The 27,971-nt window shown below is 37.6% G+C and overlaps 2 protein-coding genes across 3 annotated transcripts; one reads left to right on the forward strand and one right to left on the reverse strand.

The window, feature by feature from the left end:
- Positions 1 to 33: 33 nt before the first annotated feature.
- On the reverse strand, positions 34 to 20,383 carry GFM2 (GTP dependent ribosome recycling factor mitochondrial 2). 2 transcript variants are annotated; one of them, XM_070938812.1, is made up of 20 exons: positions 20,172 to 20,383; positions 19,764 to 19,851; positions 19,100 to 19,145; positions 18,820 to 18,917; positions 17,521 to 17,646; positions 16,375 to 16,463; positions 13,395 to 13,483; positions 12,966 to 13,026; positions 11,797 to 11,982; positions 10,058 to 10,138; positions 9,236 to 9,384; positions 8,670 to 8,810; positions 8,467 to 8,566; positions 7,656 to 7,845; positions 6,681 to 6,757; positions 5,819 to 5,957; positions 5,443 to 5,628; positions 4,961 to 5,076; positions 4,075 to 4,257; positions 34 to 410 (listed from the first exon to the last, which is right to left on the reverse strand). In XM_070938812.1, exons 1-20 carry the CDS (start codon positions 20,214 to 20,216, stop codon positions 282 to 284), a joined length of 2,319 nt encoding a protein of 772 aa, XP_070794913.1. In that variant the 5' UTR covers positions 20,217 to 20,383; the 3' UTR covers positions 34 to 281. The 2 variants fall into 2 exon arrangements, with proteins under 2 accessions (XP_070794913.1, XP_070794914.1); XM_070938813.1 differs by lacking the exon at positions 20,172 to 20,383 and having other exon boundaries at positions 19,747 to 19,844.
- Positions 20,384 to 20,655: 272 nt separating this feature from the next.
- NSA2 (NSA2 ribosome biogenesis factor) lies at positions 20,656 to 27,551 on the forward strand. The gene is made up of 6 exons (XM_070935822.1): positions 20,656 to 20,756; positions 22,372 to 22,559; positions 22,926 to 23,076; positions 25,178 to 25,357; positions 26,111 to 26,303; positions 27,312 to 27,551. Exons 1-6 carry the CDS (start codon positions 20,754 to 20,756, stop codon positions 27,377 to 27,379), a joined length of 783 nt encoding a protein of 260 aa, XP_070791923.1. The 5' UTR covers positions 20,656 to 20,753; the 3' UTR covers positions 27,380 to 27,551.
- The last annotated feature ends 420 nt before the right edge of the window (positions 27,552 to 27,971 follow it).

Raw genomic sequence — 27,971 nt, forward strand, 5'->3', positions numbered from 1 at the left:
AATTCTACAAAACCTACTACATAACCAGAAATATACAAGTGCATATTTTTTTATATAGCAATATAACAGTTCGGGAAAAGGCAGTTGTAGTTCTTCAGTGGAATAACTGATAACAGTCACAAAATGTCAATTTTTCTGAAGATGAATTATAATTTATATCTTATAGTTTCTATTGACATATAAACAGGCTGCAGAAGCAATATATACTTTTGATCATTGTAATTTCAACATCAACTGCTTCCTAAGAAAGGATTAAAACAAGTCTCTAGTCCTCCGTGACATCATGCCAAACCGGTCCTCTTATTAAGCAAAGCATTTTGCTCATAAAGGCTCATTGGATGGTAGTTTGCCAATTCCAGTGTAAATGTAGCAGTCCCAGATGTCAAAGAACGTAAAACTGTTGAGTAGCCCTGAAAAAAAAAAATGTGCATCACAAAAGATTATAAGATAAAGTTATTTCAAAGACAGAAAAATAAATTTTACATACAATTGAAATACTTTTTTTATTGCTAGAAAAGTTGTAATTCAATAACACAATACAGTGTATTTTGTCTGCAATTTCGAGTTTAGATTTGTTTAATTGTGAGGCTGCAAAATTTTTCATCAAATGCTTCTGCAAGTGAAATTGATATGAAATGAGGCTGCTTTATATACTAAGGGGGTGTGATTTAATTATATTTTCCTGGAGATTTTTTTATTTTTTATCATACTCAATATTGTTAGCCCAATAGAGAAAAGACAGCGCTGACTGAACTATCTGATATGATAGCATAGAAGATGGGCCAGATAGTATAACGCTCTAGCACACGGGTGTCAAACTAGTGGCGTCACATTGCCATCACGTGACATAACATGACGTTTTTCCCCTTCGCAGAGCTAGGGTCGGCGTGGCCTGCGCATGACGCATCCTGCCCACGGGCTGCCAGTTTGGCAGTCATGCTCTAGCATGTGAGCTATTCAGCCCAAGGAGGACCTACCTAGGTGAATTTAATCTGAGACAAACCGTTCTAGGTAAATTCTTCCATTAAAAAAAACCCTGTTGACATTTATCTTTCCACTCAAGAATCACTATAAAGTAGAACTGCTCCTTTTTAAGATTAAATTTTATGGTAGAAAAGCTTCCACTGCTTCCTCAAAATGTTCAGATAACAACTACATGGAATAAGCTTGAAGTTTCATTTCTATCAAGGAGTTAAAGAAAAAGCTTGCTTTGAAACTGAAATGCCCTGACTTCTGATGGTTTCTTATGACTGAAAGGATGATGCTCAAAACAGCCAAATTCGGTTTTGAGGCTGGAGCAAAAGAGTGTGCTTTGTTCTGACTCTGAGACCTAGCAATTACTATTTCAAAGTAAAAACATGCTTATTTATTTACTTTACATTTTACATTGATTGACTGATTGATTAGCCATATTGGGCCATATTAAAGTGCAGAGTTCCAGAAACAAATTATTACTAAAATGTGATAAAAGCAATTTAAAATGGAATTGGATAAAATATACTGTATTTTTCGGACTATAAGATTCACTGGTGTATAAGACGCACCAAGATTTTGAAGAGGTAAGTAAGAAAAAAAAGATTTTTCCGCTCATCGGCCCCCAGGAGCACTCTGCAGGGCTCCTAAACCTTCTGTGTGCCCTGTTTTTCGCAAAAACGGGGTGCACAGAGAGTTTGGGAGGCCTGCAGAATGCTTGTGGGGGCTGGGGGAGGGCATTTTGATGCGTTTTTTGCAAAAACGGGCGTTTTTGCCCTCCCCAATCCCCAGGAGCACTCTGCAGGCCGCCCAAACCCTCTGCGCACCCTATTTTTGCAAAAAACAGCCCATTTTTCACAAAAATGGGCCGAGCGGGGCGGGGCTTATGGAGGCCAAAAATGGCTGTATTTAGTTTATAAGACACACAAACATTTCCACTCTCTTTTGGGGAGGGAAAATGCATCTTATACTCTGAAAAATACGGTAATTTAAAATGAAATTGGAATAAAATACAATAATTTAAGATATAGATAAAATATGATAAAATTATATTTTGGTACCACCCTTACAATCTACCCCAATCAATCCCACATATGCAGATCTCAACCGAACCATTATTGGTTTGGTAAATTTATATATCAGAATGCATGACCACCCCAAGCCTTGCCAATTGCGCTATGGTGAAATGGAAATGGGAAAGAGACCTTGAGGTCATTTAGACAAGCACTACGAAGATGCTGCGAAGGGAATACCACTGTGCCTATGCCACTCTGACATCCAGCCAAGGAAACTAGAAGCTGTGGTTGTTGCCAGAATCTGCTGGCAAGCCCTGTGCTCCAAAGCCTACACCGGCTTTGAAGACAGGCACTGCCAAAAACAGTGAATGGCATCACAGATCAATACTGACAGATATTGTAACAATAAATTTCCAATTGTGCTAGACTCTACACTTCTGGACTGGGTCTGCAGAGCCCCGTCATGTTCACAGATGAATGGCACAACAGCATGTATTCTTTGAATCCAAAATGCTAATTATATCCGCTCGTTTCATGTAGTGACTCTGAGCAGCATACAAAGTTAAAAACATAAAAGAATCCAGCAAAATAACGAACCAAATAGCCTTGGTGGCGCAGGCGACTAAAGTGCTGTTAACTAGCACCAGCTGCCTGCAATTACTGCAAGTTCGAACCTCACCAGGCTCAAGGTTGACTCAGCCTTTCATCCTTTCAAGGTAGGTAAAATGAGGACCCGGATTGTGGGGGCAATCAGCTGACTTTTATAAAAAAGAACACCGCTTAGGGGTGGCCCCGAAAGCCCTACTAAGCAGGTATATACAAAAGTATGAAGGCTATTGTTTAACGCACTGTAAGCCACTCTGAGTCTCCAGAGAAGGGCGGCATATAAATCGAACCAATAAAAATAAATATAAATAAATAAAAAATAACAACAAAGATAATTAAAAACATTAAAAACACGTGGGGCTTTTAAATGGTATTGGGAAAGGCAGTCCCTCAAATAATCTGGTCCCATGCTATGTAGGGCTTTATGAGTCATTATTAGCACTTTAAACTGAACCCAGAAACAAACTGGTAACCAATGAAACTCACGGAGCAGAGGTATAGTATAGCCTAATCTAGTGCAAATAACTCCCTATACCATCACATTTTGCACCAGCTGAAGTTTCTGGATGCTCTTCAAGAGCAGTCCCAGACACAACGTGTTACAGTAATTCATGCAGGAGGGTATGAGTAATTGAGCATAGGGCCTTCTGGTCTAGGAATGGATGCCACTGGCACACAACCCACAATTGTGCTAAGGCCCATGGCTGTTCATCGAACAGCGGTCATGAGTCTAGAAAGACCTCCAGACTGCACACCAGGTCAGACTGGGTTTAGCCCCATCCAGAACTAAAGGTAGTAAATTCACAGATCCAGTAGCTACCAACCCAAACTCCAACCCAAAGTCTTGCCATGGTTAAGCTGAAGCTTCTTGCCTCCCATCCAAATCACCACAGCCTCCAGGCACCAACACACATTGCCATCTGTACAGGTAGTCCTCGACTTACAACAGTTCATTTAGTGACAGTTCAAAGTTACAACATCACTGAAAAAAAGTGACTTACGAGCATTTTTCACACTTACGACCCTTGCAGCATCCCCATGGTCACATGATTTACATTCAGATGCTTGACAAACTGACTCACCTTTATGACGGCTGCAGTGTCCCAGAGTCATGGGATCGCCTTTTGCGACCTTCTGACAAGCAAAGTCAATGGGGAAGCCAGATGCAGCGTAATCTTCCCCCTTATTCCCTTCTCCCTATTTTATGGCAGCAGCAACAGCCTGGCTGACACCAGATTCACTTAAAAAACCCTGTTACTAATTGAACGACTGCAGTGATTCACTTAACAAATGTGGCAAGAAAAGTCGCAAAATGGGGCAAAACTCACTTAAGAAATTTCTTGCTTAACAACATAAAATTTGGGCTCAACTGTGGCTGTAAGTTGAGGACTATTTGTACTCAATTTTTCAGGTTTGTTGTAAAATACTCCACAGTATCCAGAACATGCAACTTTAGTTTCCTGCCAATTACAGCACATACCATCATTTCTGCTAGGGGAACAGCTGCAATCACAACCTGGTTATCTAGGCGACCTTGAATGTCATTTATGTTTCCTCTCCTCTGTGCAAGATCAGCAAGTACTACACCAACAAAGTTTCCAGGCACGGTCACTTCCAAGTTCATGACAGGCTCCAGGAGTTGTTTATCCGCATTCTTCAAAGCCTAAGAAACAAAATTACAAGACAAATCTTCCATCCAAACATCAATCTGCTTAATAGAGTATTAATTTGTATCAGCAGATCAGGCTGACATGAAAGCTATACTTATTCTGTATGAATCCGAAAATCAGAAAATTTTATATAAACAAATTATGAACAATAACAGAAATAAGAAACATGATTAATGAAATGCCGTTTTCCAAAACGTAAGTGTTCCCAGTGCACTTTACAAAATATTTTAATTTAAAATAGCAACATAAAACAGAAAATATGCATCTTCATCAGGATCCCGGTCTCATCATTTCTGAATGTAGGAAAATAAATATCGTAAGCAACTTTATTATGATGCCAATTCAAAGAGAACTACAGAAGGTCAAAAAAAAACGGCCTGGTGGCTCAGCAGACTAAAAGCATTGTGATTAACACCAGCTGTCTGCAATTACTGTAAGTTCGAATCTCACCAGGCTCAAGGTTGACTCAGCCTTCCATCCTTTCTAAGGTAGGTAAATTGAGGAACAGTTTGTGGGGGCAATAAGCTGACTTTGTATAAATATACAAAAGTATGAAGGCTATTGCTTAACGCATTGTAAGCCGCCCTGAGTCTCCGGAGAAGGGCGGCATATAAATCAAATTTAAAAATTAATTAATTAATTAATTAATTTAAAAAAAATTACTACTTGGCCTGGGTAAGATTATTTGATTCGTACCTTTTGCAGGCAACGAGAAGCACATGCAGAAACCATAGTTAGTGATGTATCAGCATTTGTAACTACTGCCTGGACAGTGACTGCCACATCTTGAACTGGATATCCCATAAGTGGTCCTAGAAGTATCAGTAACACATTAGGATTTTACACTGAATCAATTGTAGATTGTATCATGCAGATGACAATTCAACCTGTTCATATGGCATCATCCTGTTTCTTTTCAACAGTATTTTGCAGACTGCAGACTAAACATCTCGAGGCCAGTTACTTTACTAATAAAAACAAACGGAGAAAAGCTGCAACTATTGTCTCTAGCAGTTTCATTCATTTGCATCTTCAGTTAAAAAAGGGAAAGAAGGACTAATGCTAATTTCTGCCTGACAGCCTTACTCTTTTGTAGGCACGCTTAACAACAAAGTCTCTATTTCTTCAAACAATTCCAATATAATACTTTCAAAACATTTGCTGAAATAACTCTTTACCTTGAAGGTATGAGGTTGAAATTCCATTTTCTATAGCTTCACGAATATCAGGGTGAAGTAAGTCATTGATACTTTCAGCATACTCAATGATTGGTGCTGATGCTGGCATCTCTCCCTCCCAGGGCTTAACTCCCAACTCAACCGTCACTTGATGTCGCTTTTCTCCTATTGTCCTGTCCAATGTATCTGTAAGCAAAGCAAGTAACATATCAAACATGATATGCACCGCCCTGAGTCCACCAGGAGAAGGGCGGTATACAAATTTAAATAAAATAAAAAAATAAAATAAATGAAGTTCAAGTCATCAAATTAGCATAGTATTAACTAGCCACCAGTTTTAAGTCCTTCATTTGCAGGTCTATGACATTTAATGTACCTGCAGCTTCAACTGAGTTTTGGATTGTTTCTCGATAGGCAACTTGAAGAGGTCCAAGGTAAGTCTCCAGTTTGTATTCGCGTTTGATTCGGTCGTGAATGATGTCAATGTGTAGTTCCCCCATGCCACAAAGAATCGTCTGGCAAAAATATTCATAAAAGTAGTATCACAAAAGCATGGAACATACTGTTCATTTTTCAAAGTGGCTTTAAAGCCAGGCAGATGTGAGAGAAGTGCAATACAGGCAACAACATGCATCTGTTAGTAATTTTGAAACTGAACAGTCTCTATCCATTTTTCAGAGATTTCCTTTTTTCATAGCAGATTTTCTGGGAATAATTACAGCTGCAATGGGAAGATAAATTGGGAACCTCCTTCTTCTAATCCAGTTGCATAAGCCAATATGGATACCAGTATAAACATGAACAATGAATTACAAATGTGAGAATGGGCAGGCAAACTCTGTAGCTAGAGATGGAACTTTTGCTCCTTCCAAAGTCTGCAGGAAATGCAAATGTTACATGGCGATGTCACCAGGAGCACTAGGTCCTATTTTGGGATGGTGGTGGATGGGATATAAAATAGATACAGAAAAACAGCAGAAAATAATCACATTGGTTCATTCATTCATCCATCCATTCATATTTCCACATTGCCCATCTCTCTTAAATGATTCTGGGCAGTTTACAATAAAAAAAAAAGCATGCTTTGTATTTCAGCAAAAGTTATTCCGTTGATTTCAGCAGTGTCATCTGAAGGTAGTACCACCATAAAAAAGGAGATAGGGTCTACATGGGACTCATCCTTCACTGCCTTAGAGCACAGCAGTACGTTTAATAATAATAAGCATTGTAAACCTTACCTGCCCCGTATTGGCATCAATCTTAACTTTCAGACTTGGATCCTCACGCTGCAGACAAATCAATGCTTGATCTAGATCTGGAGCAAATAATTGATTAGAATAGGTACAGAGAGCACAACTGTGGTCCTCTTCTTCTTCTGTAGTTTCCACAGTTTCCAAAGGCTTCACAAGGGTCACTGGTGAGGAATCCTGGCATGCAGTTCTATAGAACTGTAGTGAAACTGACTCTTGTGCCCCCGGGGAGAATAAAAGTAGTAAGAGACAACTCTCAAGAAAAGATGTGATATTACCCATAAGTTATTCAACTCTTCCAAAGTTAATGTAGCAGCATGCTAAACCAGGGTTTCCTAGCCAAACCAATAATAAATAATTTTAATTCTATTCTTTTAAAATATTCTGATTTCCAAACTACAGGCCAAAACCTAAATGGAAGGGAAGACGATGTTTCAAAATTTAAGAGACTGAAAAGCAGGCCAGGGAGAAAAAGCTACATTAGGCTTATCTCTTCCATTGTTTCCCTCTCTTCTCTTTTTAAAGACCATAAAGCTGCTCTGCCAATCATCACTTATAAAACCATGTCTAAGATTTTTCTTTCTCCTTGCCCCCTTTTCTTCTTCATCAGTACAAAATAAGGGACTCTCACACTCTTCAAAATCTCCTAGTTCCAAAAAGTCTTTCAACCAGCAGACAGTTGCTGACTATGATCATTTTGGGTGTGCAATGTGAGTACAATGACCTTTGGATATTTATCCTAAAATCTGAATTAATGACTTTACCTGCTAAGCTAGAGAACCATAACAGGATCGCATTCCCTCTCAAATCATCTCACAACTGGAGACATGATCTAGATAAGAATACTAGTCATCTGTAATATATTTTTGTGCCTACTAATAAACAACAAATCGTCCCATTTCTTTATGGCCTAAATGCATAGACTACAAGCACAACTCTCCTATTTCAGAAACTGAATTGCACCTGGTTGTTTGGCCATGGAAGGTGGCTCTATTGTACAAAAGAAGACCGGTTCTGGAATCTCAATGCCAGCTAACAGGAGGTTCTGTACTTCTTTATCTTGACCACGTGCCGATTCCACATTTCTTCCAGCTCGACGAGCTGCAGCCACTGCAGACGCTTTTGAAGAAACAATGGTGTCGCCAGTGGCACTCTAACGTAAGCCAAATAACAAAATAAATGGTGAACGGCCAGCACACAATTGGTTTCCATCATTAAAAAAACACTGAATGTTAATTGGCCATCCAACATTGGCTTTTCCCAATTAAAGGACAAGCATATCCAATCCTTTGTTTTGCACTACCAGCAGCTATAATTATTATTTTTTGGACAATAAAAATGGAAGAAAGAATTTGTGAAGATTTCCACATATTATTCCTTTCTAGAAAAATAAATGTCGAATGCTATTCCCTGTATGATTAGACATTTTCCATAGCCTCAAAGAACATATGCCAAAGAATTTGGGAGCTGAAGTCTCCATACATTTGAAGGGCATCACATTCAGGAAATCTTGATTAGACCACTTTGCAAGGTTACCTATGAGAAAACTTAAATCAGCAAATTGGTCAGAAAGTCCAGTTGCCTCTTGAGAAAGCACCTTTGAGACAACCATGACCTGGATGACTGAGAATCTCCACAGATATTTAAATCAGCAAAATGATTTTGATTCCATAAACTAACCGTGATGCAGGGGTGGTGTGTTTTTTTTGTTTTTTTTTGGGGGGGGTAAAATACAAAGTTTGAAAGATCAGAGGAGGGTTTTGGGTTTTCTTACCTGTTTCAACCCCACAGTCAGGGCAATGTTGCCAGCGGTTAGTGAAGAGATTTCTATTTGCTGATCAGCAAAAGGCAGGAGCAAGCGACTCATTCTCTCTCTGCAACGGTTGACTCAGGTTAGGCTTCAGTCCCCTCAGAGATACCCATTTATTTAAGCTCATTCGCCTCTTCTCACCACCAGCCCATTTTTTTTAAACTCACGTGCAGTTTTTGTTAATATTATAAACTGCCGATTGAGGCTTCATTGTGCCAGAGTAAATGCGCAGAAAAACCAAGGGTCCACGCTGTCTGTCGTGAAGAACTTTAAATGCCAGAGCACATAGATCATCTTTATAACCCGGCCTGGAAAATCAATCAAATCGATCAATCAATCAACCAGCCAGCCCACCTATTTATCCTAGGAATCATGACATGTAAAAAATATTTAGCATTTAGCACTGAAAGCACCATAATTACTGATAATTGAGGGATTTCCGCTACATTTGAAGACATATTATTTGTATTTTCTTCATCACACTGAAATACTAAGCAGGGAGAAAAACCTTAGAGACATAATTTGTCTTTGAATAGATCAGGCTTCCTGGAATCCTTGGCGATGTGAGTCTCTTGCAGAATAACAGTACATGGTGTTTGTAGCATGCCTTCCATGTTCCCGATTCTCCAAAATTCACTTTACTTGCCCACCCCGTAAGATATTAAGTTTTCTTTGCCGTACAAATTTTGCTTACTTTTGATCAAATGAAATTACATCTTCATTCCGTACTCACAAGAAATCATAGCTGCGTTCATCTGGTGCAGGCAAATACTTGGTGATTGCATCTAACAAGGGCTGAACACCCTTATTTTTCAATGCACTTCCGCAAAACACAGGCACTGCTTTATGAGCCAGGGTTACTCTTCGTATTGCAGCCTGTAGCTGTAGAAAATCAAAAAGACACAATTATTTTAAACAAATGCATCCTTACAATTCAATACAATATGAAAAACATGTGGCTGGCTACACTGATTGATTCGAAAAGTTAACAACAAATCAAAGTCAGTGCAACTGCAAATGGGCATCTGCCTATTCCAAATCTTAGTTACATTAATTGGTTTTTGCTTGGCATTATTTTTTTGTTATTATTTCAATTTATATCTATTGTGTTCATGGGCACTCGAAACAGCTTGATTAAATTATATGGTATTTATTAGTCACTGAACACTTCTAGACTAATTTTATCTTTCGTAATAATTCTAAAATATTTGCTACATTTCATATATCAGCTAGTTTAAAATAGCTTAATATCCACTTCAGGTGATTTGATCCAGAAAGGTGGCTTAAGCATTTAATTGACACAGAAAATCCAATTTAAGATTTCTTTTTGCTATAGCATATTCTGTAATCCAATCTGATTCAATTCCCTATTATTTCTCACTAATCATTATGGTTACCTCAAACTTAAGCAACATTATTATTATGCAAAGAAAGTATTTTATTTTAATCTATGACCAACTCTATTGGAAAAGAGGCCAGCGGCTTATTTTTTCAACACAAGTTTATTTTCATATATAAAATCCAATTTACATAATGAAGGAGTCAAGGCACAGACCTCATCAGCTGGTAATGAATCAAAACTCTCACTGAATTCTCCAAGGACCAATTCAGCAAATTCGTCATCAAGGTCTGCAACCTTTAAAAGATAATGCATTTCCTAATGGTTAACATTTCACATTATTTATGTTAGGTCTGCTTGCTTCTTAATGAAATAAAGATATAAAGGTCATGTTATTAATGTAACAATTTGAAAATATGAATTCCCATAATTGCTAGCCTAAAAGTATCTTCCTTATTTAAGCATATGCAGTTACAAATCTCTTACACCAGAGGTCACCACCAATGCACCTAAAGAGACATGGGGATCTATTGTGCCTCAAAGGCATCCACTGTAGCCAAAATTGATTCAATACAAATAAATAAAGTGACCAAAATAGTAACCTATCTTAGGATGAGTTTCACAAGAGGCATTCTTTATTGGAGACTTCACCAAACAGCATCACTGTCTTAGTCAGATATGAGTTAAAAAGGATGTGAACGAAAAAGGTGGGATTCATTGTGGCTGCTCTGAAAATAGTACCCGCTTCCTGGGGATGTCAGGGGTTGGAGTAGTCTGCTCTTCTTCTCCAACACAATCTTCAGAACTTCCAGAACTTCTGCAGTGAGTTGTGAGAGGGGGCAAGGAGGATGATGTAGGTTTCAGTGGGCTAGGAAGCAGCCCTAAGGCATCCGGAGACCCAGTGGGGTAGGAGATCAGGACCAAGGCCTGCAAGGACCAGGAGGGTAGGAAAGAAATTCCAAGGGACCCTGAGAGGCAGGAAGCCTCTGGAGATGGAGAAGGCTTGGGAGGCCCAGGGCAGAAGGCCCAAGTCTGCAGTAGGCTTCTCAGGGCCTCCCTGACCCGAGACACCACATGTTCCACTTCATTACCAAATCTGGCAGAGCAGGGATGGAGATTGTTAAGCAAGGCAATCACATGGCTGCCTCGCTTAACCACCATCACAACTTGTTATCGTAATGGGCAGGCACATTACAATCATGTCAAGGACTACTAAAGCAGCATATTAACCAAAGTTAATGTTTACACTGGATAATAATAAATGAAACATGTATATTATTGTGTATTATATTATAAGCAACTGCCAGTGATATTGGGCAATTCACAATAATCAATTTAGATTAAAATAAGTGGAGAGTCAATATGGTACAAGAATTAATACTGAACTAGGACTAGAGGAACTGGGATTGAAACCACTTCAATCATTAAATGTAGCATTCATCTAGTTGAACAAGGATGAAAAGGATGATATCCTGTTATGCCATTCAGAGGAACTTGTGCTAATTCAATGTTAATTTGTATCAAAGGTATTGCAAATGCTTACCACCAGCATAGGAGCAATTAAGAATTTAACAATACACAGTCCAGAACTCTCTAATCAAAAATGAGAACACATCACTATTTTCATTATTTGATTGCAGCAAATATATGTAGTTCTCAATGTACTGTTTCTTATCACCAACTACCCATATTTATTTATTCAAGTAGCTGTACATCGGACACTGTACAGCAACCTCAAATAAACTTAGCCCATCATCTCTGGCTTGTATTTCATTATTAACAGATCAGCTTTCCTGGTTTATTTATTCTCCAAATGTGTGCACCAATTCCCCAAATTCTCTAATCATCAAGGCTTTTGTTGAGAATTATGGGAACTAAAGTCCACATATTTGAAGGGTATCCATACTTTTAAATTAAATTCTCATGTGTTTTATGTATTTACTTTAGAACTTTACTTGTTCTATTAAGGTATGTCTTGCATCATTGGCATTTCTTAATAAGTTAAGATCTCCAGTATCTTCCAAGGATTTCTGCTTAAAGGTCTTTCCATCATCCAATCCACTGACAGCATTCCAGATAACTTGGTCCTTGGTCACCACATCAATGATTCCTCTAAAAGATTTTGCTTCTCCAATTGGCAACTATACAAAAAATATATTAAAAATTACCAGTGTCAGTAAGGTAAGGCACAGTAGCACCAAAGTAACACTAAATATTATTTATTAAGTATCTGAAGTCAACAGACAACCATATCCCATAAAAAAACACAATTAGGCCTCCACATACTCCATCGATTTAATTTTTAAGGGGTATATGGTTCTCTGCAGAAACACTATTCCCAAAGGCAGGCACAGCAACAGAAAAGGAATGCTTCCTGAGTCTATAGATGGCATCTTTTAACTGAAGGGACCCAAAGTACATCTTAACAGACAGGTAGAAACCATGGAAGACAAGCGGTCCCTCAAATACAGAGGCATGTCCACAGAATCATGCCACTACATTATGGACCAATGGTAGTTTCCAAATAGGTTTTAAGGGCAGCCCCATGTAAGCAGAACTCTGGGGTGAATAGAGCTTGATTGTCTGCAGTGACTGTCAATCCAGAGAGGCAGACACAATTCTCTGAGCAGGAGCTGTCAGTCCAAGACAACCCCCAAATTGCATATTAATTCTAAATGGGGAAGTACAACCCCATATAAATGTCAGGTGGAATTCTTGGCAGAAGCCCATGAAGACCCAGAGAATCTCCAGACATTTGGAGAGTATATTGATGGCATCACTCAGTTAGCACAGTGTTGAGATGTACAATTGGGTATCATCCCACAAACTTTATAATCCAGCATTATGCAAACTATAAAGGAGTAATAGGTAGACCTCATTTAGCATTACAACTCGGACTGGCAACTCATTTAAGCCAAGTGGTGGCTAAATGAAACCATGACTGTACTTATGATTTTATTCAGCTTTCCTTTGCTTTACCGACCTCCAAAGATCATAAACATTAGGATTAGTTGTGAAGTTACTTTTCCATCAGTGTAACTACAAATAGTCATTAAACAAGGTAGTTGCAAAACTAGGACTACCTATATATAATTAATAAACATTAATCACTTTCTAAAATTACCTGTAGAAGTAAAGGCTTCACTTTCAACTTTTGCTTGATACTCTCAACTGAATGGATGAAACTAAAGACAAAATATTACTGTTTTAGAGAGAATAGTTACATTTCTTTAACCATTAAATTATTCTCTTCTCCAAACTTCCAAAGTAATACAACAGCTACAAAAATAAGAAACTATTATTTGGCCATAATGCTGGCACAGGATTTTCCCCAAAGGTGCTTTTTCCAAAAGACAATTGGAATTTCTTGTTTTTCCCTTTGCAAATGTTTCGCTTCTCATCCAAGAAACTTCTTCAATTCAGTTCAGTTCAGAAGTGAAATATTTTCACTGATTAGTTATTAAGTTATAAAATTCAGCAATAGTCTTTCACTCCACATCGTTGAAGTTCTTCTTTGTTTCTCTGCCCTGACAAATAATTGTTATTTTGGTACCTTGCTCCATGTTTGTCCATCTTGTTTAAAAAGCAAATTCTGGGTATATGGTGTTTGTCTGCTTGCCTCCAGACTGTCAGGGACTGTGCCTAAGCAAAAATGTACAGCATTAATCATTTCTGTTCACTGGCAGCCTTCTGTCCTTTACTACTACTGTCTGCACTACTATTAATCTTTTCATCGTTCCTATCACCCGTCTCCTCCCACTTATGACTGTATGACTGTAACCTTGTTGCTGGTATCTTTACGATTTATATTGACTGTTTCCTAATATGATTTGATTGCTTATTTGTTCCCTATGACTATCATTAAGTTTTGTACCTTATGATTCTTGACGAATGTATCTTTTCTTTTATGTACACTGAGAGCATATGCACCAAGACGAATTCCTTGTGTGTCCAATCACACTTGGCCAATAAAGAATTCTAGTCTAGTCTAGTCTAGTCTAGTCTATTCAAACATGTAAATATTTATTTCCATGATATACAAAGGGAAAAAAAACCAGTTGTTACCCATGAAATTTGCAATAAGATGAATTTAATAGTAAAACCTAGGGGCTAACATAAGGAAGGCAGGAAATATAGACTGCAGTAGACAAGTAGATGCAAAGAATTAAAAATGAATAACTGCAAAGTTAAAGAATCCCAACTTTAAGAGAAAAGGCTGCAAAAGTTTTTTTTTAAAGATAACAGGCAATACAATACAAAACAAAACCTAAGAATAAATGAGATAGAAAGAAGGAATATTTCCCGTCATATTACAAGTTAAGTCAGCAAAGATAAATTGTAACAAATCATGTCATTGGTAGTACTAAACTAAAGCTTAGGCATTTCTAGTCACTTTTTTTTTAAAAAAAAACCCCAAGTCTTATCAATAGCACTGCTTACCTAAATACAACATTCAGAACTTTATAGTTTCCAAATATTGTAGAAAGATACAGAGATAGATTATGTCCTGCTGGCAAATTCCAAGAGGAGCTACCAAAATGGTAACTATTACTGGGCTTAAAAGGCTGTGATTAAATCCAGGAAAAGTTTCTTCTGCTGTCACAGAGATAATGCCCTCTTAGATCGGAGTACAAATAACCCCATTCTGTGAGGCTTACAGCACAATGGTCTGCAGAAATTGGAACTGCTTCGGCATGCTGATTATGCGTCGTAACAGTTCCTAAAAGATACTGTTCTGTACAGGGGAAAGTTTTGCAAGTACTTTTCGAGGGAAGTGGGTGATGTTTAAATTGTTTCACTTAACCCTCTACAGCAGGGATCTCCAAACTTGGCAGCTTTAAGACTTGTGGACTTCAACTCCCAGAATTATCCAGCCAGCAGAGCATAGCTGGCTGGAGAATTCTGAGAGTTGAAGTCCACAAGTCTTAAAGCTGCCAAGTTTGGAGACCTCTGCTCTACAGCTACATGGTCTTTGTGCAAGTGTACAGGTGCATCACCTCCCTCACAAAAAAAGAAAAAGAAAAACCCAGGCTGAACACCTGTTTTGAACTGGAGAGAAAAAGTTAAAAATAATGTGACTTTTGTCCCTGTGAAAGCTGAATCTCTCAGTAGAAAGGGAATACTTAGGATACTTGAAATTCCAGCGGTCTGGCCACACTGTGCTTCTTCCTTGTTTTTTTAATATATTTTTTATTAAATTTCAAAACATGAATAAAAAGTAAACAAGCAAGAAAAAAAGGGAATTGAAAAAAAAGAAAAATCAAACTGAAAACAAGATACAGCCGCAATAAGAAAGAGCCAAAGTACTTTTGTTTCCACTTGGAGACCTCTTCTGAACTTTGGGCTTGAAGTGGAAAAGAATGAAACTTTGATTTTGGGTTTTACTGATTAGATTAATAGATCTTTATAGAAATGGCTTGCTCATATTATTATTATGAAAAAACAAAAACTTGTGACTTGATGTTAATACCTTATTTTACTGCAACAGAGTGTCAGAAGTCAATGTTTTTCTTTTTCTTTTCTTATCCTTCCTCACTTCTCTTTCCCCACTTCCTCCACACTGTTTTCTTAAGTTACTTTTGTATTTTGTATCTTATTTTATTTTATAATTCAATAAAACTGTTAAATGGGGAAAAAAAGAAAGAGCAAAGGAAAAGCAAAGAAAAACAGAATGGTCTCACTTTCTTCAGTACATATACAAATATTTCTAACACTTAGTTTAAACTTAATAATGGTCTACAATATTGCTATAATCATATATAATTCTAATCATAAAATCCCAAACTCAAGATTTCATTTCTTAGTTTCTCTCAAAAAGTCCAAAAGTAGCTTCCAAGCAGAAACTTGGTCAAAGTCTTTTCTTTAATCAAAGCTGTCAATTTCACCATTTCTGCCAATTATATGCTGCACTTCTTCCAACCCTTGAACTATATTTCCTTTTTGTTATTTTATGTGAATTTTTGGACACAAGCTCTGCCCACACCATGTATGCAGCCATTCGGATGTTACTCCTCGTATTTGTGTGCATGATATTTAGGATGAAAGGGGGAGGAATAAGGTAGGAACCAAAGGTCCAGTAAATCAAATTGTTTATATTCACTGACTATCTGTCGAGATATAATATAGCTGCCATGCTGACCTTGGAATGGGTAAATAAGGCTGTCATCAAAAACAATTCATTATGCTGTAGTTTACATTGTGTTTACCTTTTCTTGTCTTCTCTTAAAATGTAATAGACCAAAGGTAAATAAGCTATGGCTCTATTTTTGCTCAGGGCTGCTAAGCTATTGCCAATGCTTTGCTAGAAGCTCAGTATACATTGTTTATTGTTTACACGCTTAATAACTTTATGTTATATCTTCAAAGTGATTTGGTTATTTTAAGTAAACCAGATTTTCACCACAACGTTTTTCCCTCCAACATATTTCTTGCAGAGATGCAAGCAAAGGGAGCCATTTGCTAATGGGAGTAAGTCTTAAGTTCTCGTCCTTAAGCATACCCAAGACATGAAGCCACCAAAGAGTCATTTTTACCTCCACGCCAGCTGAAGCATCAAAAACTGCCACTGCCCCATCCAATACTCGCAAGGAACGTTCCACCTCCACAGTAAAGTCCACATGACCTAAAGTCCAAATGGGAAGGTAAAGTGTTTTGTTTTGTAATATTTTGTTTTGTAATATTATCTTATATTACTGTAAAACTATTTAATAAAAAGGTGTTTGTTTGTTTTTTTAAAAAAAGCACATTATCTAAGGATGCATATAGCCCTTGGGAGGTGGCTAGGCCAAAAGAAAAATAAATGGTGTGCTGAGTTGACTGCTCTCCTCCTGAAGAATCACGTATACTGCTCATTGCCATCTGGAGTCACTTTGACATGTCACTTCCAGTGAGCCTAATGCCAAACTGACATTCCTCTAAAAAGGAATGAGGAACACACTGCGGCTGAGAAAGTGCCCAATTGCAGGAATCAGGCGGTTGAAATCTCTCTGAAATCAGAGAGAAATTGTCAAATCACCCATATGTGCTCCAAGTAACTGATTTTTCATGGAAAGCAAGAACTGTGTTTTTGCGGTAGAATTGAATTTTGATTAATTGAAGAGAGGGAATAGGGCACGGGTGTCAAATTTGCGATGTCACATTGCCATCACATAATTTTTTGTGACTTTTCCTCCTTCCCCCATGCAGTGGCCATGGCCTGCGTGTGGTGCATCCAGCCCGCAGGTTGCCAGTTTGACACCACTAGAATGAAAGGTTGTTTAAAGGGAAAACATGGAGCTGCACTAGATATAATATGCAATGCTTATGCTGTTATTTCTAATAAGTCCTACTGCACCTTTGCTGTTTAATAAACAGCAATGAGGTTTTGGAGATGGGTTTATAGAAACTGGGGAAAAATATGGAATGAAGGAATGGTTTTATTTTAAGAGATAGCGATAAATTATTAATGTTGATTATACTTGCTGGCAATGAAAGAAATAGAGTTTTTTAAAATTTTTATTTCCTTTTCTTCCTTTTTTCCTTTTCAGCCCCTTTTACTTTTTTAATGTATCTCTTTTTTGTAGCTATATAAATTTTACCTGCATAATATAATCCCTAATAAAATAATTGAAAAAAATGAAATCACTCGGGCATTATTTTCTTAAACTCTTTGTGCTCTTAACGTTATGAAAACATGGTACCTGGTGTGTCTATCAGGTTGATTCGATGGCCTTTCCAATCAAATGTCACAGCAGCAGATTGAATGGTAATGCCACGTTCCCGTTCCTGTGCCATGAAATCTGTTACTGTATCACCATCATCAACATCTGTTTAATAGAAAGAGCATGTTTTTAATCAAACAACTTGAGCTCTTGGTAATATAATAAGTGTTATAGAATATAACACCTGGTGATCCAATTGATTACTTAGTTGGTCAGGAAACATATAATATGGTTTTGATTTTTGAAAAACAATGACATCAGCCTTACCGCTATCTATCTCTTAAACTACCTATCTCCTGGACAATCTCTTGCAAGAAATATAGGGTGATAAGGTACCCAACTATAAATAAATATTGAATATCCCCCACCCCCGTCCTTTTAATTGCTATGGGGCTGGGGGGGAGGAATGAAAAATGTTGATAATGCTGTAATGCTTTAATGTTTCTCAATATCCCATATTTTGAAAGCATAAGGATTGCAAGTTAAAAAACCCAACCCAGAGGGGAAGAAGACAGGGAAAGAAGACAGTAAGCCAAATTAAATTTTCATTTTCATTTTCAAGAAACCTTGGTAGGAGCCTTGATAGTACAGTGGTTTAATGCACCCTGTTATTAACACAGCTGCCTGCAATTTCTGCAGGTTCGAATCTTACCAGGCTCAAGGTTGACTCAGCCTTCCATCCTTTCTAAGGTAGGTTAAATGAGGACCCAGTTTGTGGGGGCAATAAGCTGACTTTGTATAAATATACAAAAGTATGAAGGCTATTGCTTAACGCATTGTAAGCCGCCCTGAGTCTCCGGAGAAGGGCGGCATATAAATCAAATTAAAAAAAAAAAAGAAACAAACAAAAACAAACAAACAAAAATGAGTTCACAGATCATGCTAACTCATAACGCTATTTGCTCAGGGTAGATACTGGTCTTAGCAAATCTCCAAGAAACAATTTTGCATTCCAGCTTTCTCTGTCTCATAGATTTCAAAGCCTACAAAGGGAACTTTGCAAGTTCAAAGAGATAGCACTTTGTCTTGCCTCTGCTCTTTAAAGAAAAATTCACCTCTAAGGTAGTAGGAAGGGGAAGCTGGCCAGCTGAACTCTTGAAAGGGATAGCAGAGATGGCAATAAATTAAGTGCAATTATATCTAATATTTCTGAGATGTAGGATTTTGTTGAAAATGCTTAAACAGAAAGTTTAAATGTGAAGAAAATAAAATAGTTTTTAATTGATATGAAAAATAATTATTGCACTTAATTTTTTTCTTATCTCTCACACCACTAACCTCCAAGGGTTCTTGTGTAACCAGAATAATAGAGCATTCTCTCTGTAGTTGTTGTTTTTCCTGCATCTATGTGGGCCATTATACCTATGTTGCGGATCCTGAAGAAAAAGACAAAAAAAATTTCGTTTAGCATCACGTTATAATTTTATTAAATTTATTACAATTTTACACACAATATATAAAGAAACTTAAACATTTGTTGCCAAATAAGTTTTCCAGTTTTATAACCAAGGTAGTCTTGCTAGATTTTACATACTATATAAAAAAATGTATTACTTACTTAGATATTGGTGGAGTTAAAACAGAACGCAAAGATTTTACTTCACCTGTGAAATAGAAAAGTTGTTGACATTTACATTTGGAGTTATCTTAATAAATAGAAAGCATCATGTTTACAGTACTTGCAGGCTCCAACCAGAGATACTCTGCTATTGGAGGAAGTTCCTCTTTCCATTTCAAAAAAATAAACAACACTGTCTATTCTAAAAATGCTATTTAATCTGGAATGTGGAAAAGAATGTCTAAATTCATTTCATCACAAAAATTATGAGCAATTAGACTTGATAATCCACTTAGCTATTTAGCAAAAAATATTCATAGTACAAGTTCACTACATATATAACTGGGGCTCACAGAGGATGTATTCCCTATCAACAGTGCATGTGTAGATATATTGTGCTACATGCATTTTGGATAAAAAAGTATTTTTACAGGATCATGTTAAATATTTTTTAAAATATTTCACAGAATATCAGGAATTAACCTGACAAATTAGGAACTTTTTATCTTCTTTTGGCTGCAGAATTTCACTGTAACAAAAAGCACTAACCATACAATATTGTCTGAAGGCAATATTCAAACTGGTAGTACTATTTATCTTTATAGCAGTGTACTAGAGAGTCAAAAGCATTATAGATTTAGAATTACCTTTGTCAAGAAATTACCTGCTGGATGACTGTAATTTCTTTGAAGATTCAAAAAATCTTGGAAGCATTTTATAGTGATCATTCTTGCTTTTCTGCAACGGGTACACTTTGAAGAAAAAAATACCCGTCAAAACAGTCATTACTTTGAAATCTCTTTGTTAAAGATTAACTAACATTAATTTATTAAATTAAATTAATTAATTTAATTAAAGATTAATTAACAGCATATAGCATGTCACTGAAGAAGAACGCTAATTTATTCTAGATGATATGCTGGGTCTTTTTGTGACACTACTGCACACGCATACCCCGCAGTATCATGATCCCCTATTTTATCCATGCAATATTGTTAGTATTCTTTCAATCCCCTTTTTTTTTCTTCATTTTCATAAGCATATTGAAAAACCATATGCCGTATAAACGTACCCCTTGCAGCGGAGGCACGATCATTTTTCTTGCACTGCGTAGCATATTCACCCACCAGCCTAACCATGTAAATGGCTGCTACCAACAGAAAAGGCTTATAGTGTCGACAGAAAGCACTTCAGGCTAGATGGAAACCGATGCATCAAATAATAAACCATAGGATAAATCTACGACTATTGGTCGTAACCCCGAGACCGTTTGAGAACCAAGGGTCCTCCAGTCCGCCTCGGAAGCTTCCGCTTTACTCCCCACGTGGAAGGCATCACTTCCTTCGCAGTGTGCCTGCTTCTTTTCCTTCCCCCTCCCTCCATGCGTTCCGGGAAGCAGCCAAAGAAAAGCCCGCGACAGTTTTAGTTTTGCTTTGCTCCCCCCTCCCCCCACCCGCTTCCCCTCAGCCGTTTGTCTCCCGGGGCAACAGGAGAGAAGAGGAATAGCCAAATAACATCGTCGACGGAACGGGGCAAAAGTGGGACTGGGTTTCAACCCGGACTTGTTTGACTGACGCTCTTCCTTTTGCTTTCTGGATCGAAAGAAAGGTGGTTGCCTGCCGGCGTCTGCTTGGGCTTCGGGCGCCGAGCTACGATGGTGAGTGGAAGTGATCGACTTGACGGTGGGGTTTTTGAACGGAATGGGACGAGGGGAGGCTTTCGAGGGACCAGGGAGCTGCCTTGCGGAGGACCGAGAGAAAGAGGAGAAGACGGTCCTCGGGAATCCCCGCTTATTGTTCTTCGCAGGTTGGATTTGGTTTAAATAGAGTTGATTTAAATCAGGGGGTCTCCAACCTTGGCAACTTTAAGACTTGTGGACTTCAACTCCCAGAATTCCTCAGCCAGCTTTGCTGGCTGGGGAATTCTGGGAAATGAAGTCCACAAAGTCTTAAAGTTGCCAAGGTTGGAGACCCCCTGATTTAAATCACTAGTAAAAAGGCTTGATTTAAATCAACTCGATTTAAATCATAATTTTTAAAAAGCAACTGTCATCTCTGTCCTGCAGCGGCTCCTCCTCTGACCCGCTGTTGACTCACCGACAGTCCCAATATTGCAGAATATACAGCCTCCTGCTACATAACTAAGCTCCATTTCATGCTGAATAAACTAAATTATTAATGTATCTTAAATAGAAAACTATCTTTTAGATAGATCTTTTTACTCCAAAAGCATTTTATTAAAATAAATTTGATAAAAATAAAAATCCAATTTTTTTTTTTTAAATTGTCCATTTTTATCCACCCTGGTTCGTCGTTTATAATCAAGGCTGGTAGCTCAACTTCAATCTCATCATGTGCATCGCTGCAGCTGTAGCTGATCTCTATTGATCTCCGATGGATTTGCATCTGAGTAGTCTTGCATTCTGTATTGCATTGTAGTTCGATGTTATACCAACAAACATCATTTTAAAGCACGAGTTGCTTGCTTACTATCTGGCTAATTCAAAAGCAGAAAGAAATTAACGTGGAACTAGGCAGTCAGTGACTTTTTAGCTGTTGATGAACTACCATTTCCAGCAAACCCGGCTGCCAGCAATGGACTATGGGGAAGGATAACAGGAGGTATTCAGTATCTAGTAGATCGCAGATTCCTACATTTTTGACTAGAAATAATCTATTGGGGTTTTTTGTGTGCATATCTCTCCTAGGCTGTGTTTCATATTTGTGCAGAAATTGTATGCTTTTATGAATTAAAGTTTGTGTCATTAATTGCATAATGCATTACAAATTGGAAAAAAAATATATGAGGTACGAGATGCAAAATGATACTGTAGTCAAATTTGTTAAGAAGCTTCAGCCAAATATAGACAGCTGCTATTAGTAAGCTAATTAACACTTGCAGTAGCATAAACTATTTTTTATGTATCCAGTGATAGAAATTGATTATTTGATAAATTTTTAATCAAATGTTTCATGCTAGAGTTTCACTTTAAAGTATTTTTGTGCCTGTTTGCTTAAAATAGCCAGAATGAAAACTATGAAAATAAAAATGGATGGTGAGGGTATTTTAAAGTGGCTTTTTAAAATAGATTTAAATTTGTTATTTAGTGGAAGATTCATGTGTAATTACTTGGAGACTAAATATGAGTGATAATATGTTTAGTTTCAGATAGTATTCTGCTGATAAGAACCCCACAAAAATAATACAGACACTGGAAAAGTGATGGGTATAATTTTAACAGTTTAATTTCTAAACTTTTCTCTAATTCACAGCCACAAAACGAATATATAGAGTTACATCGGAAGCGATATGGCTACCGCTTGGATTACCATGAGAAGAAAAGGAAGAAAGAAGGACGTGAGGCTCATGAGCGTTCAAAGAAAGCCAAGAAAATGATAGGATTAAAAGCTAAACTGTATCATAAACAGCGCCATGCGGAGAAAATACAGATGAAAAAGACGTGAGACAACTTTTATTATAAACTTAAGGACTTCGATATAATAAATTGTACTGCTGCGATCTAGTCTTATTGGAACGTATGCTGATTATTTTTGTGTATCTCCTTGCTCAAACATTAGATACAATGACAATATAGTTTTCTTAAGGCACTTATTTAAGAAATGTGCTTCATGTTACAATTGGTAGTAATTTTGCATATTTTGCCTATAAGTAGTATGATTCCATATTATATTGTATCTATTGTAAAAGCTTTGGAAGCAATTTAAGATCTCTATTACTAAAACTATTTTCATTTGGCAGTGTTGCTGATTTAATGCTAGATTAATTTTGAAAAAATCTGAAAAACACCTTGTATCTATCTCTCTAGTATTAAAATGCATGAAAAGAGAAATACCAAGCAGAAGAATGAAGACAAGACTCCAGAAGGCGCTGTACCGGCATACCTGCTGGATAGGGAGAGCCAGTCTCGAGCAAAAGTCCTTTCCAACATGATCAAACAAAAACGAAAAGAAAAAGCTGTAAGTCATGCATATGCTTAAGTTAATATGATTTGCCAGAACATTTACTGTTGCTTTAAAATACTGATTTGCAAAATAATGGCTCTAGTATCCATTCTACTTTGCACATATTATGGGAAGTTACTGGATTTGTCTAAATAAATGTTTTAATTTGCTTAGTACTTTTATATCTCCAACTTTGAAATATGAGTATTGTTGTGTCCGCACAGCTGCCGAAGGAGCGTAGAGCATGCTGACGCAACGCAATCTGATTGGTTTATTTCTGCATTCCTTCAGGCAGGAAAATTAAGGCTTCGCTATTGATTGTTGTTTTTGACAGATCAGTATATAAGAGCTGTCAACTCTAATGTTGATTTTCTGTTCAGTAGTTGCCTTTGTTGTCAATAAACAGTTCGTGTTACAAGCCGTCTCATTCATGCCGACTCTCGCTGAGTTTATAATAAGTATAGCTTTTTAAAACTTATATACTTATATAAGTACTGGTTACTTATATAAAGTAAAATTAAATTGATGTATAGAAAATGGCTAGAAAACAAGGAATTATCCTTTGCTGGAAAGAAATACTTGTGTATTTTCTGTATTTTTCCTCTTTGTGGGATGATATAGCCATTTCTGCCTTTTTCAAAAGTGCAGTATAATATTTAATATAAATTCCTATTGATCCACTCTCCAGTATAAATGACAGGGATTTTATGTCATCCTGATTATTGGAAGATTTCCTCTGCCTGTTGAAAAGCTTATTTTGATACAATTTTTTTGTACACCAATGTTCTCTTGATAGAAAGAACAAATAAGAGTTGTATAGGCAGTCAAACCACACTTTGCAGATTTCCCACACAGATAAAATCCAACTGTAGTAGTAGATTATTCATTAATAACCCTTTCAAAGAAAATAAAATAAAGTACAGGTTCTAACTCCAGGGTAAGATAGATAAAAGAAAATAATAAAGTAAAAGTAATAAAATATGTGGTAAATGCAATGAATCTGATAAATACATCACCTTTTCCGGCTAATACCCCAATCTGTTCAATATATGGTTTTTAGCGGGATTACCTTGACTATAAACTTAGTATTTCTGCTCACAGTGTATATGTTACAGCCCAGAAGGAAATAGGGCAATCTGTGATTCAAGTCCCAGTGAGATGTTCTTTCAAGTAGGCCTGTTAAATAGTTAAACCTGAAAGGGATATAGAATTTATAATCAAACCATTAGCAATAACCTCAATGTTTGGGACATTGCCTATACCCGTGATGGTGAACCTAAGGTACGCGTGCCACAGGTGGCACGCGGAGCCATTTTAGTGGGCACACCAGCTCAACTCTGGGGTGCATGCGCGCGCCGGCCAGCTGATTTTCGGGCCTTCTGGGCCCACCAGAAGTAGGGAAACAGGCTGTTTCCTGCCTCTGGAGGGCCTGGGGGCAGGGTGGGGAAGGCCTGTTTTTCTTTTTTACCTGGCTCCAGGTCCCCTCTGTGTATCTGGGAAGGGCGAAAACAGCCTTTCCCACTCCCTTGGAGGCCCTACGGAGGCTGAAAGGGCCCATTTCCCGACTTCCGGTGGGACAGGAAGTGACTTTTTTCCTGTCCCCAGCCTCCAGAGACTCCTAGAGAGGCTCCTAGAGACTCCTACAGAGGTTCTAGAGGCTGGGGACAGCAAAAAATGTCACTTCCTGTCCCACCGAGAGTTGGGAAATGGGCCCTTTCAGCCTCTGTAGGGCCTCCAAGGGAGTGGGAAAGGCTGTTTTCACCCTTCCCAGATACACAGAGGGGATCTGGAACCAGGTAAGAAAGAAAAACGGGCCTACCAGGCTATCATGTGCCAGGAGTGGGGGGGGAGGGGGAGGGGGTTGCGCACGCATGCACGTGGGCACGTGTGTGCGTGACCCTCCCCCGCCCCCCCCCTCCTGGCACGCGATGGCAAAAAGGTTAGCCATCACTGGTCTATACATTTCCTCTATGGCTTGTGATGCAGATACAATCATTCTGTTATTGTGTCAGACAAAGTAGTATGTTACAAAACTATTGAAGCAAATATTGCATGTGTGCCCATATGTCCTTTCCCATCTTTTGATCCCTAACATTACAAATTACTTATTTTTTAGGGGAAATGGGAGGTTCCTGTGCCCAAAGTCCGGGCCCAGGGAGAAACAGAAGTGCTCAAAGTGATTCGCACAGGAAAACGAAAGAAGAAAGCTTGGAAAAGAATGGTTACCAAAGTGTGTTTTGTAGGGGACGGCTTTACCAGAAAACCTCCAAAATACGAGCGCTTCATTCGACCAATGGTAAATATTTTTTTATAGTAGGTTAATAGTTAATTTGCTTTTTCATGTCCAATCACCAGTAAAGATGCTCCACCCATGTCAGCAGAGGAAGCATGCTGTGGGTCCCATTGGCCAGGGTATTCTGTCTGGTGGGGTCCAGGAGAAGAGCATTCTCTGTCATTGCACCTGCACTTTGGAACATCTTGCCACCCAGAGCGAGGTTGGCTCCAACCTACTTTACCTTCCACAAGAGCTTAAAGACCTGGCTCTGCCAATTGGCTTAGAGCTCCAATGGAGGGATTTTACATTGGGGTGGTTGATAGATGAATAATAGATCCCACCTCCCACCCTGCTTATCCTACTTCCTCCATCCCTATCTTTTAGTTAGAGCTGAGTATTTGTATTTTTATAGTATTTAATTTATATTGTCTATAAATTTTCTATAGTTTTATCTTTTCAATATTGTAAGCCACCCAGAGTTACCCTGTGGTAAAATGGGAAGCCAATAAATAAAATAAATGAGAAAGACATAGTGGTACATTTAACGATCATGAAAAAAGAGGGCAAGCTACCTGGAACTGGTCCCAATTGTAGTCCACCAACCTGCTGGGAATCAGAATCATGAAAGCTCATAAACAGCTGTTAACTTTTCTGGGTTTAAAATTAAGCCCACATATGTAGGATTGGGATTAAAAATAATTGTATGTGTTGGTTGGAATTCTTTTTTTTCTACTGTTACTTATGAAGAATTTTATTTATTTTGTTGAATAACAGGGTTTGCGATTTAAGAAGGCCCATGTAACACATCCAGAACTTAAAGCCACATTTTGCCTACCGATTCTTGGTGTAAAAAAGAATCCTTCTTCTCCTCTCTATACTTCTTTGGGAGTAATCACAAGAGGTACAGTAATCGAGGTGAATGTGAGTGAGCTTGGTCTCGTCACGCAAGGGGGCAAAGTTATCTGGGGTAAGTAACCAAATACTACTTTTAAGTAATAAGAATTAATAGCAATAGAATTTAGCCTTACAGTAGATACCATCCCATAGTGCTTTACGGCACTCTCTGAGCGATTTATAATGTAAACATTATTTGCATATGGCCCCAACAATCTGGGTCCTCATTTTACTGACTTCAGAAGGATGAAAGACTTTGGAAACCTTAAGCTGATCTGAATTGGAAATCCTCGCTGTGGGCAGAGTTAGCCTCCATACTGCATTCTAACCATTATACCACAAAGGCTCCTACTAATGCTAATGAAAGAAGCATTTAAGCAATTTAAGCATAATATCTATTATGTCAGAATCGTATGAAATTGCAGGTTTTCAGGATGAAAACTACAGGATATCTAGTCACCTCTAAATGAGATGGGTTGGACACAAATCTAATGAGTAAATTAGTATTTCTTGCTTAGCAAGATTTTAAAAAATCACAATTTGCTTGGATCTTGATAATCAGATGACTTTTGTCTAAATTTACCCAGCAGCAGTTCAAATGTATCTTATAAAGAGAAAAAAAATCTCATTAATTTCAGTTTTATACTAATGCTTCTTCCCTGTTCCAGTAATACATTTGATTCCTAATCAACATCCATATGTATTTTAATATGTCTCATATACTAGCACTCTCTCTTGGTTTTCTGTTCTGGTTTTTCTCCATTTCAGTCCCAAAATTAATGGTCTCCATCTAATCAGCATCAGAGGAAATTATGCAGTTCATTCAAAAGTTACATTAGGCAACTTTATTGTAACAAATGTTAATGTTGGTTAGTCCAGTCTCACAGAAGTAACTTTTCAGTTGGGAAAAATAAAGGTCCATTATTTTCTTTTCCCCTGATTTCTTAAGTAGTTGTTTTGTCACGATGTATTCAAAAGCCAGCTATGGAGGGATGCTTTTTTAAAAAAATTGTACTGCAGTAGTAGACTGAGTTATTAAGAATCTGCTATTATAAATCAATAAAACTTGTTTTCTTTTCAGGAAAATATGCACAAGTGACCAATAATCCAGAAAATGACGGGTGCATTAATGCAGTTCTCCTTGTATAGTGACACTGCAGCTATGGATGTGCAAACTTTTCACACACACGTGCGTCTGCAGACTTCGGATAAAAGAATTTATTTCAGAACAGCCATCTCTGAAGACAAAGGACTGTTGCAGAACTGACTTTTCTCCAAATATTATCAGAAATAAAATAAATTTCTTGATTAGCATTGTAAATTGACTTACCAACCTGAATTTATCTTAGAAAACAGAATATCTGTATTCCTTGTTTCTTGCATATAGTAACATCCTTAACTGTCACTTTTTCCAGTATTAAGAAAGTAGGGTACGTATGGACAAATAATAGCTGAAATTAATTTTCTGTGCCAGATTTCACATACATGGAACACAAGTTGAAATATAAGAATATTCCAACTTGGCAAATATCAAGGAGCATCTTTGTAGTGAGAAAGCATATTCATAGTATATTGCAGGTCATTAGTTCCAGGGAAAATTATCGAGGCATGCAAAATATTCTTAACCTGGAAATGTGTGGGTGACTGAACTGTAACCTCATTTTATATATGTTAAAACGTTTCCTGTATTAGCCTAGTGCATACCATCTTCACGTTCTAAGATTTTTACTTGAAGTAGTTT

Source organism: Pituophis catenifer, unplaced genomic scaffold, assembly GCF_029215685.1.
Source record: "Pituophis catenifer annectens isolate HBS135680 unplaced genomic scaffold, rPitCat1.0.hap2 SCAF_2, whole genome shotgun sequence".
NCBI classification, from domain to species: domain Eukaryota; kingdom Metazoa; phylum Chordata; class Lepidosauria; order Squamata; family Colubridae; genus Pituophis; species Pituophis catenifer.